The following is a 22,409-nucleotide window of genomic DNA, read 5'->3' on the forward strand; positions in this document are numbered from 1 at the left end:
CTCCCCTCCCCTCCCCTCCCCTCTCCTTCCCTCTCCTCCCTTCCTCTTCCCTTTCCCCTCCTAGATGTCAGAGGATGGTTCCGCAGGGTGGTGAGAGTGGAGGTGGCCTTCTGTTGTCAGGGTGGTGTGCACGCTTCAGGACTTGGGGTGCTGGGGGCCCGGAGCATGGAGGTTGTGAACTAGGATGGCCGAGATGGCTAGGAGGTTGTTTCCACTGAGTAAATAAGTACATTGATTGAGCTCATCCATCCATCCATCCATCGAGGGTCATGAGAGCCAGACTTGTCTCTGTTGGAGAAGGTAGATAGAACCTAATTGGTAAGTAGTCTTTGCCATTATGAGAAAGGAGTCCTTTTTGGTGTGATCAGCCTACTAGAAGAGCAGGCTCCGGATTCCAGTAGGAGTTGCTCTGTGAGCCATTTGGAACATAGGGACCAGGTGGAATGTGAGCGCGCCCAGAAGTGGTCTGGTGGGAATGAGCTGAGCTGCTGGAGGCCTTTTGTGAGCTCTCTCACTGGCACCATCCGAGTCCGCAGTAGCTCGTTGGTGCTGGACACAGTACATACCTACCTCTTATTAACAGTCGAGTGAGTGAGTGGAATTCTAGAGGGCAAGAGGCGGATCCTTTTTGCTGCTCCCTTTTGTAAAGGTTTACACTGCTTTTCTTTCTTTTGTTTTTTGTTTTTTTTCTCCTTGGCATATTCAGAATAAAAAGGGCACATAATGCCCAGCTCTTTTATGCACATACTTAAGTTTAAGAAACTGTGTCTTACCTCCAACTTCTTTATTCCAGTGGTTACTTAATGATTTAGTTTAGGATCTTTTTTAGAGCATGATGCAATAGGAAAATACTGACTTTAAATTGTATACAGTTTCTTGGTAAAAAAATAATGAAGTACGGTCAGCCCTTGGTCTCTGGGTTCCTCACCCACAGATCCAATCCACCACAAATCAAAAATATTCATGGGAAATATTCCAGAGAGTTCCAAAAAGCAAAACTTGAATTTGCCATGAGCCAACAATTATTTACATAGCATTTACATTGTATAAGGTATTATAAGTGGTCTAGAGATGATTTAAAGTACACGGGAGGGAAGATGTATGTAGATTACATGCAAATACTATGCTGTTTTATAGAAGGCATCCTTGTTTGAGCATCCTTGGACTTTGGTCAGTCTCTGCAGGTGGTCTTGGAACCAATCCCCCAGGGATACTGAGGGACAAATGTATATCATTTATAAGCCCAAATGTTAATTGATGTAAAAATGAACTGTCTGGTCACTGTTGTTCTGCTCCCTGGAAGGGAGGTTTAATTTGTTATTGCAGTTACTTGAATGTAGAGTAGATAGCTGCCTAAAACTGGAATAGGATGGTAAGCTCCACCCAGCCTATCAGCTGCTTCCAGGATTATCTTTTGTGTCTTAGAGAAAGGAGGCTTGTGACTATGAACATTTGAGTTATTCTGTTAGCAGGTGTGGGACTATTTAATCTTTGACTAACGCACATAGAACCTTCAAGGAAGAAACCCATAAACAGCAAGGGCATGTATCACAGTACAGAACAAACCTACTAGGAGTTCAAGATTAGAGGATGCATATCTGAAACATATAAAGTGGAATGGAGAGGGAGAGCACAGTTTCCTTTACTGTTTGCTTATTCAGATTGATAAAGCTTGTCCTGCTTGGCCCTTTTTCTTACTTGTTGAGCCGTGTTGGTGTATCGGTAAGGTAATTGTCGCTGTGTAACCCCCACCCCCAGTTAATTGCATAAAACAGCGACCATCTATATGCACACAGTTTTCTGGGATAGCAATATAGGCTGAGTTCAGCTTGGTATGACTTCTGGTCTCACCTGGGATTGTGAATGTGGCTTTAGGCATTTGGTGGCCTAACAGGGGCTGGATCGTTTAGAATGGCCTCACTCATGTGTCTGATGGTTGTCAGGCTGTGTAGTTCAGGCCCTTGTCTTTCTGTGTGACCTCTCCAACAGGTTAGCTCAAGTTCATTTGCATCATGGCTTCTAGCGTCAGTCATAAGGGCGGGGGAGGGGCAACATCCTAATACACAAATGCTCAAGCCTTTGCTTGTATCTCATCTTATAATGTCCCTTTGGTCAAATCAGTCACTTAGACAAGTCCAGATTGAAGGGGTGGAGGATAAACTCTGTCTCTTGATAGAAGGAGTGGCAGAGTCACATTTCAAAGGTTTTGCATAAAGGGGTGGTAGGAATTGTTCCCAGCCATCTTTGCAAACAGTTTACCACAGTTGGACAAGGAACCCGAGGCGGGAAGGATATAGTTGAAGGGTTTGTTCCGTGGTTACACGTGGCATATAGGTTTACTAAAATATTAGGCACTGTATGGCAGTGTAGTCGGTATTATATTTTAACAGAAGAATAGTTGTGTGAAAGGGGTTTGTACCATCCATGTTCTTAATGATGAATGGATTCTGTGCATAATAGTCATTCAGTTAAATATCTATGGGACATTATTCATGGGCCAGCCCTGTTCTAGGTGATAGGAAAACAGCTGGGGGGAAAAGCACACACAATTCAGTATGTATAAAAGTCACAAGTAACAAAGAGAAATTTAAAACTTAGTAGTGTGGCTTTTGATTTTGGGTTTGAGGCAGCTGAGTTTGTTCTCCACGCAAGAATGCCACACAGGCAGATTTTTTTTTTTTTTTTTTTTTTTTTTGCGGCACGCGGGCCTCTCACTGTTGTGGCCTCTCCCGTTGCGGAGCACAGGCCCCGGACGCGCAGGCTCAGCGGCCATGGCTCACGGGCCCAGCCGCTCTGCGGCATGTGGGATCCTCCCGGACCGGGGCACGAACCCGTGTCCCTTGCATCGGCAGGTGGACTCTCAACCACTGCGCTACCAGGGAAGCCCCAGGCAGATTTTTATCAAGAATTTAGCTGCCGTGAAATTTGGTTTTAAAGAGCAACTTGGTAACTGGTTTCTCTGCTAACAGCAAATATGTATTTTAATTATCGTATTCAAGAAACTACCTTAAAAAGGGAGATTCATGTACTTTTCTGATCTTTCAATCAACAGATATTAAAGGAATAAATCAATTATTGTATTCTCATATCTACCAATCTAAGTAATTCTAGTCTGTTAGTTATAAGCTGTTCAGACAGTTATTTAGTCTCTAGCATCTCCCATCTACTTGCCCAGGTGGGTTGGACTCTGAAGAAACCTTTTGGGAAGAGTCTTATCTAAATGGAATAAGTTAAGACACTTGAACTCGTTGCAGGTCAGGCACCCTAGTGCTAGGGTGTCAGAAATGGATACCCTAATTGCATGGGAGCTGAGAGTTTTTCTTTACAGCAGCAGTCTTATGTACTCTTACTAAGATTGTATTCTTATAGGATGAAAATAGGTATAAAAATGACCTGTTCAGTTTTCCAGGTTGGGGGAAAAAAGTATTTTATAATTAAAATAATTGTGACCCATGTTTTGAAAAAAAAATCAGAACATTTCTACTGTTCTGTTTTCTATTCTGTTTGATCTGACAATCTCCTTGAATCCAGTGGTGACAATACTGGAAAAACTTGTTGCTCTAAAAATGTCACCTTTTGTTGCATGACCCTGGAAAGGCAGGGAAGTTGGAAGTGACTTTTTTCTTTCTTCTTTCCTTTCTTTTTTTCACCTTTTTGTTAAAAAAACTTTTTATCACTGACATATGTTCGTTAGCATCCCCCTCCCCCCCCACCAGCCATCTTTATAATGTTGAAACTGAAAGGAAGAATGGAGCTAAGATGAGTTACAGTTAAGTGACTTTTGGTTGTGGCATTGCGCTAGTCTTTGTACAAAATGACCTAAACCGACACTGCTCTTGCTGCTGGGAATTTAAGACCGAAATGGAAAGGAAGATAACTAGTGTTCTGGTTTGCAGTGTGAGAGCGTTACTGTCTGTTAAAACAGGAGCATTGATCCCTCTGAGAGTACATTTAAATTCTACATTAAATTTAAATTCAACATGAAATGTACTATCTTTCAGCAAGTACATTTAAATTCTGATATTAAAGTCCACTAGATATAACATGAAATGATTTTGTTTGAATACCCAAGGGATAACTGTGACTCTAATATTGAATTGTATGTGGTCGGAGCCCATTGTAGAGATGGACAGGCTGTGTAAGGACAGTGCCAGAGTCAAGGCCCCATTGGATAGGTATGGGTATGGGTAGGGAGGAGGGGAAGCCTGGGTTACTGTAGACTGAAATAGGAGGATAAAGATGAGAGAGGGAGACACCAGTTGTAGTCGGAATCGGGGAAAGCATAGCTCTTGCTCACAATTAGCCGTGGTTGGTGACAAAATTTTTGGCAAGAATGACAGGGCTTTGGAGGACTCTTATCCAGGGTCATGAATTAATCTAGAGATTTATTTTGAAAGGTATTTTCAATGTATAAATCTGTGCTCTCCATTTATCAGCAAAGTGAATAAACATTATTGACCATCTATCTTTAGGAATATTCTTGAAAAGTATAAAATGAATGGTCAGGCAGTAGAACTAGTGTTTTTAAAAGGATGAAACCATGCAACATTAAGACTTAAGATGTTAAAATGGGTATATTTTATTCTTTCTTTTGCAGACATACATTGGAAGTGTGGTTATATCTGTTAACCCATACCGGTCATTGCCCATTTATTCACCAGAGAAAGTGGAAGATTACAGGAACAGAAATTTTTATGAACTGAGCCCGCACATGTAAGTATGGTATTAAAGCATTAAGTTTCTCTTTCACTCCAGAGCTGTCTAGTTGACAGATGTGTCCAGCTGTTTCCTTTGAGTCTCAGGAAAATGTTTTAGTCATTTTTAAAAATTAGATGAAGGAATGTGGAAGTTAATTGTTATGCCTTATTTTAAACTGAAAAAAAAAAAGGCAGAATATTTCATTTGGCCTCAGGCTCTTTAAGTTCTGAAATATTTGGGTTCAGTATGTAAAGTATCTTCTGTTAAAAATTCTGTGTAAGTAGCAGCTGCTGCTAATTATTTTTTCAAATAAAACAGGAATGTGCATTGTTTGTTATTATAAAGAGCCCAAACAGCATTTTCATGCTCTTATTGGGTCAAGAAAGATCCCAAGTGTTGGGTTGTGTAATAGTTTTTGAGGAAAAGGAATAAGTAATCCCTTTAGTTTATAATCTTCATGGACATTGTTCACCAGATATGTACATTAAGCCAATGATTTCACCCTCCCTGAAGTTAGTCACTTGTTTGATTTTTCTGAGGTCACTTGTTATTGTAAATAACTCCTGTAAATAATAATCTACAATAATTACACAGTGCTGAGGTTGAGAAACCCTGAACTAAAGTGAAAGAATCTGCAGAGTTTTAGTTGTGTCCTAGCAGAAAAGAATTTTCTCTATATGATTGAAGATGGTCTCTCTTATTTTTGCTAGAAAATAAATCTAATAATTAAAGAATATACATACCATTGTCCAGATGTTTATTTTAGTTTCTTTTGATAGTGGAGCATACAGTGACATTTTTGGACTGTTTGGAACAAAAAATTTAAATAATTTGTAAAAGTGGTTATTAAAAATTAAACACTGTATTTTACCAATCAAGCAGATTCTGATTATTCAGTTTTCTCCTAGAAGCAGGTTTTGCAAGTGAACTTGTTTCATTTTGCCTTAACAAAAATAAAATCTATTGGGATTGACATATATACACTAATATGTATAAAATGGATAACTAATAAGAACCTGCTGTATAAAAAAATAAAATTCTAAAATTCAAAAAAAAAATCTGAAATTTGTTTGATAAGGTTACCCCTATAAAGTCCCTGCAATGAAATACCTTATTTGATGCCTTAATATTTATTTTAAATTCTAGGCCTTGAAGCCATGCCTCTCAAATGCTTAGATCAGCTATGTCAGAATCCCCCAGGAGCTTAGGAAAAACCTAGTTTCCTAGGCCTTACCTCTAACAAGCCAGGAATCTGCATTTTTCACAAGCTTTCCAGGTGATTCATATGTATGTGCAAGTTTGAGAACATGTTGTCTCAGAGATATATTTACAAATGTTTTCCCTTCCTTAACTGCTTACCGCAAATTATGATCTTTTACAATAATAGCATTAATGATAATAGTAACAGTAATGGCTTGTATTTATTGAATACTTACTATGTGCAGGTACTTCTCCACATACTTTCCAAGTATTATAACTCACGTCATTCTCAAAATAATCCTGTGAGGTAGGTACTATTACAAATGGGGAAATTGTCTCAGAGAAATAAGTCATTTATCAAAGCTCATGGGTCGGGAGCAGGGTTGTGAAAACAGTCATCTGCTGTGCCTCTCAGCTGGAAATGGGTTCCACCGTTTTCTTCTTACGGCCTCTTACTGTGCAGTTTTATTCTGCTACCCTTGGGTTGCCTGTGTTCCTGCATCCTGGACCCTCCAGGATAGCTTAGCTGTGCCTCAGTTTGCTTCCAGAGACCGCATGCCATTCTTCCATTTGCAGCTTAAGTCTCCACTTTGGGGTTGTTTAGATATATAATAGATGTCCATTCTAGAACATAGAGATTCATGCTGTGGAATATCCACTTTTATCCCTGTTCCTGAAAGATTCCTATAAGAGGCTGCATAGCACTGCTACCCAAGTTCACCCCTTACCCCCCAAGGGAAAAAAACCACACCAGCAATAAAATAAATTCCCAGTGTGCTTAAGATAAAGACAGAGGGGCTTCCCTGGTGGCGCAGTGGTTGGGGGGTCCGCCTGCCGATGCGGGGGACACGGGTTCGTGCCCCGATCCGGGAGGATCCCACATGCCGCGGAGCGGCTGGGCCCGTGAGCCATGGCCGCTGAGCCTGCGCGTCCGGAGCCTGTGCTTCGCAATGGGAGAGGCCACAACAGTGAGAGGCCCGCGTACCGCAAAAAAAAAAAAAGATAAATACAGAATCTTTTTACCATGATCTATAAAACATTGTGCATGGGGTGAAAGGTACAATCTCACCTAATAAATCTGAATTCCCTAGATTCATATCACAGCTTCCTCCCCACCTCACTTTGTTCTTTCAGTCCTCAGCACACTCCTTCCCACCACATCATCTTTGCACATTCTGTGCCTTCTGCCTGGAATGCTTTTCCCTCCCTTTTCTCCAAGGCAACTCCTGTTCTTCCTTTAGATCTTAGATTGCATTAGACCTCAAGGAAGAAATGTCCATCCTCACCCCTCCTTGCCAAGGTCAGATCTATTGCTCTTGTCACAGTTACAGTTAAACATTTCTTTATGGGATTATTTGATTCATGTCATCTTCACCTGCCATGCCAGCTTTTGCTCACCATAATATTCTTAGCACCTGAAAGTAAGTGTTCAAAATATATTGAACAGGACTTGGTTTGAGTCCCAGCTTTTCCATTTACAAACCATGTCATCTTGAGCAAATTACTTGAAAAAACTTCAACTCAGAAATTAAGTAATTTGTTGTGTACAATGGGAAAATAATTATTAACTCATAGGATTTTTGTGAGGGATAACTATCTAGTAGATATTTAGAAAATATAATTATCTGATATAAGTAAAGTGCTTAGCAGGGAATCTTTCGTTATGGACAGCTGCTGCTATTAACAGTGATAAATATAATAATTAATGTAATAATGAGATATGTGGGACACATTTCTGACATTTTAACAGGCTCTTCCTTACCACTTTGTCCTCCACGGTGGGACGTTTCCACTTCCTTTGATGCATTTTCCTGCATTATTCTTTGTGAGTGTCCATCTTTGAACAGAATCTGAAACAGGGTCAGTGCTAGCTAAGTTCCCTACTAAAACCCAACCTGACCTTCTCTCATAGGATCTTTGTGATATAATAGGATAAGATGACTTCAAGCTTTTGATGCATTCTAATCATAACTCTTCAGGAATTTGGTTCCAATTTGAATAAAAAAGAACTTAAGCAGCTGCTCAAACCAAGTACCTTGAAAATTGCTGATTAATTTGCCCCAGATTACATTTGGAATTTCATTTGACCTGTTGTTCACTGTTAGTCTGCAAAACCATCTAGATATTTCCCTCATAATTCATGTGTTTTTGAAGGTGTCCAGATATTATCTTTCTTTAAATTTCAGACAATTGAAAAATATTTACATTCTACATAAGTATGTGACTCAGAGAGCAGAAATGTATAAATGAATAAAATGAAGATAAACAGTGGCTTCTTATCTATGTTCCTTTTCAAAAATGGTTTTCTGTTGTCATACCTCTTCTATTCCCTTCTCTGGATTCCTATCCCCTGTATGTTTGGAGCTACACCTTGAGCGTGATAACATTGGGTGGCTTGCCCAGAGAAATGAGGGCCCTCCTGGGCAGCATAGATGATACTGTTTACCTTTCTAATTGTGTAAGCTGTGTCTTTCCAGCATGATTTTTAAATATTTTGCACATAAGGAATTTTTCTTAAATATCCCAATGAGGACTTAGTACATTTCAGACCACTCAGTAACTGTGTTCATGGAGAACTGCCTCAGAGGCCAAACGTCAGGGATGGGAAAGAATGATAGGGGAGAGATAAGGGAGATAACTGAACTATTTACTCTCCCTCAGCTCAGAATAGTACAAACACCTGATATTTTAGTTACCAAATCCACTGGCCTTCCCTTGGGTGATTGCCTTTTCACCTTGCAGCACCAGAGTTTATCACCCTCAGATGGATCTTCCTAAAACCAGATCATGCTATTCCCAGAAACCTTCCTGGATTCCCCATTATTATTTGAGTGACCTCCAAGTTCCTTGGCTTACTGTTCAGGCTCTTGGCAGTCCAGCCTTCGTCCTCCTCTCCAGCCCAAACACCACTTCACGCCTTCATGGAACATCCTTTTGAGTCGCAGCTTTCCATGTCTGTTCCTTTCTGCCTCTCCCACCTCATACCCCAACTCTACTCTTAACATCCTGCCTGTCTCCTAGGTTCTGTCTTAAAGGCTTGATCAGCTCCAGACTAACCCACCAGTGACTTTTCCTGCCTCTGAGTTCTCAGAACCACTCATGTGATCTGGCACACCACCTTCCTTACTGTGGTTAATTGTGTTTCAGTGTCATCTTCTTTAATGAGATAAGAAGCTTCTATAGACCAGGAACTTTATCCTGTGCATCTCTGTGGTGCTTTCAGTGCTTTTCTCTTAAGAGCTCAATAACAAGAGAACAAAAGAGGTTTTAAATAATATTACATTTTACTTGTACTATCTCATCTCTGACAATTCAAGGAAATCAAACTATTCTTGGCATGCTATTTGCCGGGTTTATTCAAAACTTCATGCGGTATGAGAATTTTTTTTTCATTTTTATAAAAAAGTAGGCTAAAGTATTATAGTGCTCTTCAACACTGAGTGTTCAGATTCAATTTATTCCTGATGCAGAGCACTTACCATCTAATTATATGCAGTGTCTAGCGAAGGGAACATGCCGCTAAAAGGAAAAGTGCCCCACCACCAATCCTTCCCGGTAGTCACGACCCAGGAATGAGCTGAAATGTGTCCTTCCCAGATTGAGACATGGTGTGGTGGCCATATTACGTAGGCATTACAAGCACTATTTGAAGCAAACTGTCTTTCCATTTCAGTAAATGAAAAGCCTTGCAACAAATTCTAAAAACTGAGAAAAATGTCTTAAGGCCTTGAAAAATTTCTGGCTACTCTTACCTAAAAATGGACAAGTGATTAATGGGAGGATTTGGAATATGTTCCTGTCAGCTGTCCAGATGTGAGCCCCCTGTCTCTAGGGAACCTCCGACCCCTAATTTTATGACGGTTGATTTTGCAGGACCAGATACTAGTGAGCAGAGAATGACATTGCTAGAAAGCTTGTGTGTTTTGAGTCCTTGTTAATCGTGTTATTTTACTCCATTCAGGGTGAACTAGATACATGTTATAAAAAACATTTCTGACTATATCTCAAAATGTGCCAGTGCTGTGGTTGGGTGTCCAGAGCTTAGGATAAGGGTTTAGGGCAGAAGCCCCAGGTGTTGTCCCTTTTCTTGTTATCAGTATTTTCCTCTATAGCGGAGTTGAAATTCTGTGAGTAAAATTTTATTTGTTTTGAGAACTTTTATGACAGCTAGATTCTGAATTCTCATAGAGGTTGCTTGTACAACTGGGTGTTAAAGTACTTTCTCAAGGAAGGTGAGAAGGAGTGTGTGTGTGTGTGTGTTTGTGTGTGTGTGTTTGTGTGTTGATGTGATGTCACTGAGACTTTTGTATTATTTCCCTCATTTCCTTTTTGGAATAGTGGAGCCTCCCATTGATTCAGTCCCTCCCAGAAAACCACTTGCAGAAAAGGGTTTTATGCTTTCCCATCTAGCATTCTTTCTACTTTTTGCTTTAGGAAAGTTACTCATTTACTGAGAAAATGTTTATCGAGAGCTTACCATATGCCAGACTCTCTTTTAGGCACTGACATACAGCAGTTGAACAAAGCAGATAAAATTCCTGTCTTCGTGAGGGAGACAATCCTCAAACTTAAGTATACAGAAACCAAGATTGTTCAAACCATTGGTTAGGGGGGAAAAGGGTAGAGCAAAGGGAGGGAAGCTTTTGTGAAAAACAAAATGAATTTAAATAGTATTCTTATAAAGCACCTCTAAGCCATGTTCTCTCAGGTAGTTTAAGTCAACAGCCCATAGGTTGTAATCTGGAAGGGTCTGCATCTGTGTACGTGTCTAATCCACATGAGTAACTTGTGCAGGGGGGAATCTGAGCTCTGTCTTACTCTTTAGTTGGGATACCTTAAGTTAACATCTCATGTGGAATGCCACCATCTCAAAAAGAGTTCAAATTGCCCCTTTCCCTTTCTGCACGACTGTCATGGGTCAGAATAAGCAGAAGGCAGTCACCATATTTGCTGTCTTGGCAGATACTTGTGGGATTCTGGACAAATGTGGATGAGAAGACTTCTTGATGTAGAGAGGTTGATTCCTGTTAGCAGTGCGATGCAATGTGGTAGTGAAGGATAGGTGTTAAATTGAAGCTTCCTGAGGCTGGGTCCATGCTGAGAGACACGTCTGGGCTTCGCACTGAATCAGATTTTACGAAGCTCCATGAACTGAACTTCCTGCCTTTAACTCTCAAACTTTTATTCTCAGTCTGTTGCTTTATGGGAGTTATTTTCAAAAAAGTGTCTTTCAGAATATGTACTCTTGGCAGAAAGGAACCTCAGCTAATTTCTCTTTCAGATTATGAACTTTTAAAATTAAAGTTGGAAGGTTGGTTCTATACTACCATAATGTTTTTACCATGAAAATCATTGTGATAGAAGAATACATTTATTAATGAAAAGTGTTTTTGTATGTCTGAGAAGTCTCAGAATCCTAATTTCTAGATCCCTATTTAGAATTTTTATCACTTCTCAGAAAATGCACGTCTCAGACTTGAAAGTTTATTTTGAAAAGGCAATTCATAAAGCCGAGCACACGTTCATACCAGCATACATGATTATTTCATTGGTGTATAATATTAAAGGGAAAAAATTGATTCTTGACAAAATAGGTTGCTTCCTGCCAGAATGTTGCTGGACTTTCACAGGCCCTGAGAAATTCTGCAGCCTTCTGGAAGAGATCAGTTTCATCCAGAGGAGTGGCACTGAGGCCTCAGCCCTGAAAAGCGTTAGCCTAACACTTCATCTGCACTTGGAACCCATGTGAGGAGTGCTGTCTAGAGGGAGTGTGTTCAGGGGAGGGGTGCCCCTTTTGTTGTTGAAATAAGACTTACTCCTGTGGTCTGGTGCTGGGACTTGTGTGGCAGTAGGACTGGATGGGTGGGTCTAAGGGAACTGTGTGGGAGTTTGTCTAAACAAGGGCCAGCAAATACTGGTCCTGATCCAGTCTGGGGAAACCAGCAAAGCCAGGAGTAATAGAAACAGGGTGCAGTAAGGCACTTAGGGGGCCCATCCTTGGGAGACTGGGGAACCAAGAGTGGGCACTGGGGCTGTCATGGGACAGAAAACCATGCAAGGGAAGCAGGCCCTGGAGGACCAGCCCCAGGAAAGGGGGCTTGCTGCTGTCCCCACTGTCTAGGTGTACTTTCCACCCGCTCCAGCCTGTCTCAGGGATCCAAACCCCCAAGGAGAAGTGACTGTTCATTCATTCAATCAACATTATTAAGCATCTACAGTATGTGTGAGGTGTTGGGGATACAAAAATGATTCATCCCTTAAGATTCACAGCCTAGTGTGGGAAACAGACCAGTGAGCAAATAACTAGAGAAGAGAGAGAACTGCTGTGAAAAAGGTGGGAGATCAGAGTGACCATGTGTTCAGGCCTGCCCTGGACAGTCTGTCACTCCTGTTGTATCAGCATAATTATCAGTAGTGCCCCCTGTCCTCACAGGTGTCTGAGCGTGGTCCCCGTGGATAAGGTGCTGTGGGTGTGCCAGGGAGAGGGTGTTCAGCCCTGCCTGAGAAGCTGGGGGATGGGACAGTGGGAGTCTTGAAGGATGAATTTGCCACATAGATAAAGAATAGGATTTAGGCCCAGGAGATAATTTTCCCAGCAGGGGGAATAGTGTTGATCCAGTGATTCTGCAGTTGTTATTTGAGTGCCTGTCAAGTGCCAGGCATGAGTGCAGGTACTGGGCAAATATCTTGGCCCTTTTGAGCTTACATCCTAGCAGGGGGAGAGACCATAAACCAGAGAAGGAAATCAACCAGATGGTGTTGTAGATGGTGACAAGTGCACAGAAGGACTGTGTGAGGGTGAGGGTTCCACGGTATACCATTTGAAATAGGGTGGCCAGGGATGCCTCACTGAGATGGTGATACTCCAGTCGTGTCCTGGGGGATGAGGGGGCGAGCTGTGTGAAGTGTGGAGGGAGGAGTGTTCTGGGTCAAGGGAACAGCACGTGCCAAGAATGAAGGAGAGGGCTTCCCTGGTGGCGCAGTGGTTGAGAGTCCGCCTGCCGATGCAGGGGTTACGGGTTCGTGCCCTGGTCCGGGAAGATCCCACCTGCCGCGGAGCGGCTGGGCCCGTGAGCCATGGCCGCTGAGCCTGCGCGTGCGGAGCCTGTGCTCCGCAACGGGAGAGGCCGCAACAGTGAGAGGCCAGCGTACCACAAAAAAACAAAATAAAAAAGAGAACGAAGGGGAGACCCAGAGGTACGACAAGGCCCATCCGTGATCTCAATTCCTGTGGTTCCCAGAGGCTGGAATGCAGTCTGCAAGCTGGGAAGGGGGATATATGGTAGAAGAGGAAGAGCAGATCTGGGTCACAAATGGCTTGTGTGCTAAGGATTTGCCATTTTAAGCAGGCAGGAGAGATAAGGTCAGCCTTGAGATTTGAACTGTTCTGGAGCCCCAGGGGAAGAGGAACTCAAGGACAGTAAAGTTTAGGGATCTGGTCGGCTTTGGCAATAATCCAGACGAGAAGGGAAGAGGGCAGAGTCTCATCTGGAAATGGGGGGACATTTCAGAGGCAAACCCATAGAACCCAGTGGGAGTAACTGAAGAGTGATGGGGGGCAGGAGGGAGGCTCAGAGGCCAGTCATGATTCCCGGCTGAGCTGGGGGTGTGGTTGCCAAGCAATTCCCGAAAAGCTGAACTAGTCTGGAGACGGCCTTGTAAAGCAGCAGTGGGCAGGCATGAACATGGAGGAGGGGGCTTCCTCCCTGCACCTTCATGTTCCCCCATCCAAGCACGGGGACGGAGTGGCCTGTCTGAACTTAGGGAAGAGAACGTGTGTAGACCTGCATTTCCAGTACTGGCTCCTTTGCACTCAGGCTCAGTCACGGAGCATTTCTCTTCTATAAATGTGCTTCTGAATGGTTTTAAGTAAAATTTGAATAATCCCTCATTAGTGTATGAATTTACCATGTAGCTGTTTTATTTTTAAGGTAATTATTTCTTCTGTGTTCAGTTGTTTATGCCTCTTAACTCCTTGGCTCTACGTTGCTTTGATCTTTCTCCTCAGGTGATTAAGCTTTGGGAAGCAAACAGACCCGCTTTTGCTGTGTGTGAACTCCCCTCTCCCATGTTTTCTGCTTTTTGGGTCTGTGGTTAGCTGTGTATATTTTTAAGAGAGTGCAGTTTTGTAGTCTTGTTTTCTTACTCCTTAAACCTGATGGCTTGAAATTTCAGCACTGAGACATTCACTGCTCTCATCAATTCCCATGGTCCCTTATCACCTGTTTGTTTTATTCCCCTGTGGTCCAAGAGCAGATGTTGTGTGTTTTCTGATACCAAAGGTATGGTTATTTCCAATACCAATTCTCCGACGCCAGCTGGGTGTCTAACGATACAGTTCAATTCTGGCGCTAACTACCCAGAGTTATTGCAGGTCCCAGAGGTCAAGGGCTCAGCCCCATGAGACAGCCCCCACTTCAGATGCCAGTGAAAGATGGAGTGCCCAGGCCACCCACACTTCTACCCAGCTGACTAAAAATTTGGGGGTTTCCACTACCCCCTCAGGTTCCGTACTTCGCTGGAATGGCTCATAGAACTCAGGAAAACACTTATATTTACTGGTTTATTGTAAAGGATGCAACTCAGGAATAGACAATGGAAGAGATACATAGGGCAAAGTATAGGGGAAGAGGGGGGCAGAGTTTCCTTGCCCTCTCTGGGCAGGCCAGCTTCCCAGCACATCAATGCCTTCAACCCAGAAGCTCCGGAATCTCCTTGTTGAAGAGTCTTTATAACCCAATCTGCAGCCCCCATCCCCTTCCTGGAGCTGGGGAGGTGGAGCTGAAAGTACCCACCCTCTGATCATGTGTTTGGTCTTTCTGGTGACCAGTCCCCAGCCTGAAGCTACTTAGGGGTCCCACCATGAGTCACTTCATTAGTGTAAACTCAGGTGTGGGCAGAAGGGGCTTGTTACGAATAACAAAAGGCAGTCCTATTACTCAGGAAATTCCAAGGGTTTTAGGAGCTCTGTGCCGGGAACCAGAGACACAGACGAAATATATTTCTTATTGTACCACAGATATGCATGCACGTATGGATACATCCTTCTTAAGAAGCATAGAAAGCTTGTCCTGAAATACTTGAGTGTTAGCTCTCTGAAGCCAGGTTGATGTCGGAGTTTCTGTATGGTGTTCTAGAAACTTGAATTAGTGGGCCTTTTTTTTTTTTTTTTTTTTTTGCGGTACGCGGGCCTCTCACTGCTGTGGCCTCTCCGCGGCCATGGCTCACGGGCCTAGGCGCTCCGCGGCATGTGGGATCTTCCTGGACTGGGGCACGAACCCACGTCCCCTGCATCGGCAGGCGGACTCTCAATGACTGTGCCACCAGGGAAGCCCAGTGGGCCTTCTTTTTATAAGAAATATCTTAAGGGTATATCAACCTAAGGGTAGTTCAGTTCTGTAAACATTGAATGTTATAAAGACTCAGCTGTCCAGTCCGCTCTCAGGCACCCCCTCTACATGGGCCCTGGACTCCATCCAGCCCCTCTTATACCCCTAAGGACATTACTCTGTGATTATTTCCCCTCTCCACTGTATTATCAACTTTTTCTTCTCCCTATTCCGTTTCCACCAATGTACATGCTATAAATATTTCTCTTGATTCCATGTCACCTAGCCATCACACTGTTTGATTCCCTTTATTACTTTTTGAAAAAGTTGCGTATACTTGTTGTCTCCAATTTATCTTCTTTTCTTTATTAAATTCACTCTAGTCCGACTTTTATCTCTCTTCTCCATGAAAGCTGTTCTTTTCAAGATCATCTATGACCTCCATGTCGTCAACTCCAATAGTCAATTTTGAATCTTCTTCTTCCTTTAATTATCAGTAATATTTGACAGTGTGACCAATTCCTTCCTGAAACCCTTTTTAAAATTTGACTTTCTGGCCTCCACATTTTCCTCTTTTCCTCCAGCACACTGGCTGTTCCATCTCCTGGGTGGAAGGCTGGATGTGCCTCTCTACCTCTGAATGCTGGTATGTCCAGGGGTTTGGCTTTGGGGCCTTTTCCTTCTCCTCTGTAGGCACTTAGATGAGCCCATCTGGGCTTTAAATATGTCCTGATGCCCCCAGATTTAGGTCTCCAGCTGGACCTCACCCCGGAGCTCCTGGTGACTCAGCTACATTCAACCCTTCAGTATCTCCTGGGCCGTCCAAGAGGCACCTGGAACTTCGCATGCTTCAGACTGGAGGGCACCCCCGTCCCCATCCTTTATGTCTTCTCGGGCAGCGGCAGTACCATCCTTCGGCTACTCACACCACAAACCTTTTCTTCCTTTTCTCTCCCACCCCACATTCAATCCACTATCGGGTCTTATTGGTGCTGCCTGTACATGTCCCAGTCTCGCCACCACTGCCACCGGGCTCGTCTGAGCTGCCATCCTTTTTCACTTAGATTATTGTGGTAGCCTCCTAACGGATCTTCCTGTTTCAACTCTCCCGTTGTCGCCTTCTCCCACACCTCGATCCCCCGACCATCTTTTCCCCAAAAATGTGGTGGCTGCGGGCTAAAGTACTCTTTCTTAAAGATGCCCATTGGATTGTTTTTCTTTGCTCTGGAAACCTGCAGTGGCTCGTGCGTGACCTGCAGAGCTCCACTTGATGTGGGCACTGGCCACCTGCCTGCACTTGTGAACTTCCCATCCCCTTGCTGCAGCCACGCCGGTTCCTCACTGCTCCTCTCACACGCCACCCACTCTGTGTCACTCTCTCCCCTTCAAGGGACCAACTTGTTTGTTCTCTCACTTCAGTTAGGGAACGCCTTAATCGGCACTGATTACCTAAAATACCTAAAATAGCAACCCCTGCCCCAGCCATTCACTGTCCCCTTAGACTACTTTGCTTTTATTCGTTTATCATCTGACATTTCACTAGGTGTTTGTTGCGTCTTTATTATTTGTCTCCTATATTTGAATGTCATCTTTAGAAGAACAGGGGCTTTGTTTATTTCACATAGCAATTAGAATCCATGGCAATTAGAATAATGTCTGTCCTGTAGCAGCTACTCCATAAGTATTTGTTGAGTGAGTGACTGAATTAATGAATATGGGGAGCCTACTCTTTGTTAGAAACTGTGTATAGAAGATACACGTGGTCTTTGTCTTCACGAATCTCAGGCTAGTTGGGAGGAGAGGGGAATGGCTACCTAAGCAGGTCATTTAATACAATAGTGTTCTTGCAATGACAGGGAATAAGGTGGAAGCACAAAAAATTGGTGGGTTCAGAGATTCTGAAGGTGCCACCTATGTTGAGTCTGCAAGAAGGAATTCTAGAAATAGGTGGCCACTGTAAAGTGTAATAATGATCTACATAGAAGATAAAGCAAAGGACGGACCAGTTTGGCTAAGGCACGGTGAACCAGGATGATAAGAAGGTATTTGAGGAAGGTAAAAGGTATTTGAGTTGAGATGATAGCTACATGTAGAACTTTTTTTTTTTTAAATAAAACATTCAAATACCAGTCTACTTTAATCATTGGGAGGATTGAAGGATTATGTTTATTCTAGAGTAACAGGAGGAGAGTTTGGGATGAGGGCATTACTTAAAATTACAAGCTTGTGCGTCGGGAAAAATTGCCATCTTGCATTTTCAGTCACCAACTGGAAAAAAAAATTCAGACTTGTTAAATATGCCTGTGTGTGCGTGTATAAATGCAGTGCTTTAATGAATGAGTGGTAAATGACTGAATGTTGAAATGAATTTTATAAGTATAAACAGATGTTAGTTCATTCTGTTTTAGACAAAACCTCTAGTTGCTATTGGTGATGAGTCATAATGTTATTCAGGAGGAAGAACATTTGATATACACCAGTACTGATTTTCACTCGTCATTGACTTACGCAAAGGATGTGCTCTCCTTTGGATAGGGAACCCTCCCCTTGGGATATTTGTGTTCATTGTCTGAATGCGTGGGCCGTCAGCTTGAGGTCTGAAAAGAATATGCCCAATTACGTTAGAAATATAACGTAATAGATGGTTTAGTCTAATTTCACAAGAAGCTAGCAGTAGAGGAGTAAGTTAGAATGCGTACATTTTCTACTAATCTTTGTCCTTTAGTCCACCTCAACAGCACAACATTAGAAAGCACCTGGACGGAGGGAAGATTTGGCTGGTTTGCACCATGGACCTTTATTTTTGGGAAACACAAGGCAGGCATCCTCTTAGGGTTGCCTACTTAAGACCTAGACTGCCACCGGAGGGGTCCATTTCCACTTTTACCATCTATATTTTCATGAAGCGTGGGTTGCTAAGGGCTCTTGAATGTTTCTTTAGGACTTGCTAGTTTTTAAGCCACTGCTTTGATTACTTTCAAAAGACATATTCTCACCCTCATATACCCTACCTCACATTCCGTCCTACAGTGTTGCTGCTGCTTTTCTCTATATTTATAATTGCCTTGGCCATTGTTAAATGGCAAAAGCTTGTACATAATTTTCTCGTGTGAATAGCATTATGGATAAAAACAAGGATGTTAAAAATGGCAGAATCCATCCATGATCAGAGAAATGTATTAAAGACAATGTTACTGAAGAGTAAAGTTGTTAGGACATAAATTATAAAATGCACCCATGTAGCTATTGAAGATTATGCAATATGGGTGAGTCATTGCTGTCTGGTTACTCATTACCTGGAACATGGGTATCAGGAAGGAGGAAGTGTGGAAATGTGTATGGGTGTTTCATGGACATTGCTCCTAAAACAAATAGAAAATGGTGTATAATGCTTTGCACATTTGCTTCCTTTTCATAATGTAATGTGATTGTCATTATAACAGTATCCTATCTATGATTGTATGTGCCATACTTTGTCTTGCAGGCATAGATAAGGTAGCATAAATGAGTCTTAGAACTTGAAAATCTTTGTCATTTTCTGTATTTAAAGATTTTTCTTTGGTGTTTGCATATATCTGGCATTGATCTTGAACAGAACTTAGAAAATTAAAATCAGTCCTGAGAGAAAATTTTGAGTGTGAAAATAGAGAAGTTGAGTCTGAATAAATTTGTGGCTAGGGATCAGTTAGTTGTAAGCGCTCCTTCTCTTGGCCTCCTCTTGCCTGTCCCACTGTTGCTTTCATTTCTTCTTCTTTCCAGGCACCCTGGTCTTGTATTGTTACACTCACTTCACTCTTCTCCACGTATTCAAATCCTGCTCATCTTTCAAGATGCATCCGGGGTACACCTGCATTTTGAAGCCTCTTCCCAAAAATGCCACTTGGTAGTCCTAACACGTATTTTCCATAGCATGCATTATGTCACAGTTATATGGACTTTGTTGCATACTGCCTTATATATTTCATTAATTGTTTCCTATTTAAGGGTTGGACAAGAGAAAGCATCTTTTGAGCAGGGACTATGCAATTATAATTATTTTCTTGCCTCAAGATCGTTGGTCTTAAAATCCATCCAGTATGTTTGTTTATCTATAGTTAACCTCAAGTCGTACCATCCTGATGTATTGTGTACACTATAAAACTTCCACAAGAACAGGAACTTTAAAAAATGATAAAGATCTGTAAGTAGAAGTTATAATATTTTATATCCATATTCCAGTGGCTCATCGTGGGCATACCTTGAGATGCACACACCTCACTTTGGAGACCTAGTGTTAGGGACATGTTAGGGACTCAGGAAGTATTTATTTTTAGCCTTCAGCTATTTTCTGCTGGTTGTTAACAGATTTTCTACCTGTCCAAAATAAAACTCAAGGCAATAGTCTAAGTATGTTTGACATCTATATCAGGGATGTATTAGAATACCAGGGATGTATTAGAATAGGTAGGTTATGCTTGGACAACAAGGCTTCACAGCTCAAGACACAACACACTGAAGGTTTGCTTGTCAGTGACCATGCAGTCTGATGTTGGTCAGATGGTGTTCCTCAGAGGCTGTCCTCTAAGTGGTGACTCATATTCAAGCTGTAGTTGTAGCAGCTGGAACACATGGCTTTTAAGGTTGCTGTGGGAGGTGAAGAGAGAGCATAGTCAGCTCTTCTTCATTGGCTGGTGTGCAGTCACATGGGCCCAACCTCCTACAAAGGAAGCTGGGAAGTGCACCCAGGAAGGGGAAAATGGAATGGGATTTAGTCAACATGTGACATGGCCTCCTGTTTACTAGGATCATCTGTTCATTTTATTAGGGTTGTTACTGTTTGATAATTCAACTCATGGGTTACCATGTAAAGCAAGCTTCTGTATGAATTTAAACATGAGTTCAGTAATATAATTTAGAAAGAAAATAAGTCCTCTTAAAGCACTTTCAAATATTTTTTCCTTGTAGTGACTGTAATCACTGTGCATTTTCACATTTCCATTTGAATCTTATTTGAATACATTTTAAACTACAAAAGTAAAACTGTTCATTCATTTTTCATGTTTCTGTTGTTACTCCATTTTTTTTCATGCTGCTAATCAGCAGAGACTAGTGGCTTATTGGTTTATTATGAACAAAGGTTTTTAATAGTGTCACATTTCATTTCAGTTGTTCACAGAAGTAGTTATCTAAATAAATATTATCTAAATGCTTTAATAGTTTATGCCAGTAGATCTGTCTTTGCTCCAATTCCTATATTACCAATTTTCTTGGAACCAATATGTTTATTGAGAGTTTTAGAAAATTAGATGCTGATCTCATCTATATTAATTCACATATTCATCTATTGGGAATTGTGGCAAAATGGTTTTAACCAGCTTTGAAACTTAAGCCAGTGGAATGTTAATTTTTTTGGATTCAACTCTTCTGAGAATGAATGAATAAGAATCAGTTTCCCTTACGCTGAGAAGTTTAAGTTGTGTTTAAGGACAATGTTAGTTAAATTCTTTTTCCAAATATGAATGTAGTCAAAGATGGAAGGTGAAGAAATATTAAAATTTTAGAGGTGACTGCAGAAGAATATTAATATTACTTCTGACCAATGAATTTTCATTTTAAAGCTATAGTACTAATTTTCATGGTGAGAAAACCAAAAACAACCCTTCACTCCCAGTAAATAATGTCACTCTGTATTTTCATCTTATATAATGTAGATGATATATTACTTTTTAATTTTACTTCCAACTTATACCAGTCATTCTCTTGTTAATTTTGGCCATGATCAAGTACTTTGCAAAAATGCTTACAGTACATCCTTTATATACTTTTCTTGCATCCTCTTAATCTGGAAAAATATACTTGTTTTTTGGTAAACAGTTTCATTGGATATAAAAAGCAAGTTCCAGTTTATACATATCCATGCGTTTATTTATTAGCTTATTATCTTCGTATGTGTGTTTATCTTTTTTTTTCATACAACACTGTATCTCCTTTTGGGAATAGACTAAGTTTTCTATTTTCTTTGAATGGTATAAGAGTACCAAATCAAGTATCTTGCTCATTGTCACTGTTAACATTTGTAGGTTGATGTACCCAAAGGTATGATTAAAAATCATTGTCAATCAACTCTTTGATGACATTAAATAGAACATTAAACTATCATATAGTTAAAATAGGATTCTGCTTAACCGTTAAATTAGATGCACACTTGCATATTGGGGGTTTTCTACTCTTCTCTCTGCTTGGAATGCCTCAGCCTCCACAATCTCTGTGTGTGTGTGTGTGTGTGTGTGTGTGTGTGTGTCTGTCTGTCTGTCTGTCTGTCTGTCTCCACAAGTTCTCCTCCCTCACCTCTTTCAAGTTTTTGCTCACATGCCACCTTCTTAGCGGGTCCTTCCATTGTTATCCTTTCTAACAGTTTCATCCTGCTCCCCTTTTCTGCCCTGTCCCAGCATTCGCCACCCCTCCCTCGCTTTATTTCTCTCTTTTACCAACTTCCAGCACATTATACTTTACTTATTTTCTTTATTGCCTGCCTTCCCCTCCACCTCACCCACAGGAGGTCAGGTCCATGTTCACTTCTGTATTCCCAGTGCCTAGAACAGTGGCTGGCACATATTAAACAGTCTGTAATATCAGTTAAATAGATTAGATAAACCTTTAATCACATGTTCAGAAATTTCTGCTGTTCTAGGAATTCATATCAGAAGATGAAGCCAGACTGTAAGGACTTTGCTTGGATATCTTAGCTTGATATTTAGTGACTTCTGAAAAAAAAAAAAGGGAGGGGGTAAATTTTCAAATGGTGTGATATAATTTTTAAAATTTAGGAACCACCTTAAGTATTCATAATAGAGAATAGAAAACAGTAAAGTTATTCAAGTATGAGATGTGAATGTAATAATGATAATATTACAGCTAAATTTTCACAGGTAAACTTGTGCTGTCAACAGATTTATTGGTGGTGGTTTTGAGTTGTGAATGCCAGCAAAGAATTTGTGAATGGAAAATATTTAATTCTAAGGTTCCTTTCAACTCTAAAACCCTATGAGTATATGATCCTCCTGTTTAAGAAATGTGCGATATATTTTAGGAAAAAAATTCATTAAAAATTTTTTTTTTTAATGTTAGTGAATAACCGGTTTGCTTCAGTTGTCTAGAATAACTAGGTAGTCGGGGCCATTTCATTCTTTAGAGTTTCTGAGG

The 22,409-nt window shown here is 41.3% G+C and overlaps 1 protein-coding gene across 4 annotated transcripts in view; it reads left to right on the plus strand.

The window, feature by feature from the left end:
* Nucleotides 1–22,409, plus strand: part of MYO1B (myosin IB) — a 193,759-nt gene that overhangs the window by 51,782 nt on the left and 119,568 nt on the right. For all 4 annotated transcript variants that reach the window (XM_007108448.3, XM_055089170.1, XM_007108449.4 and 1 more), the window contains exon 3: nt 4,598–4,713. In XM_007108448.3, the coding sequence (XP_007108510.1) occupies nt 4,598–4,713 (116 nt within the window). The remainder of the gene's footprint in view (nt 1–4,597; nt 4,714–22,409) is intronic.

This window comes from Physeter macrocephalus, chromosome 2, assembly GCF_002837175.3.
Source record: "Physeter macrocephalus isolate SW-GA chromosome 2, ASM283717v5, whole genome shotgun sequence".
In the NCBI taxonomy this organism is placed as follows: Eukaryota; Metazoa; Chordata; class Mammalia; order Artiodactyla; family Physeteridae; genus Physeter; species Physeter macrocephalus.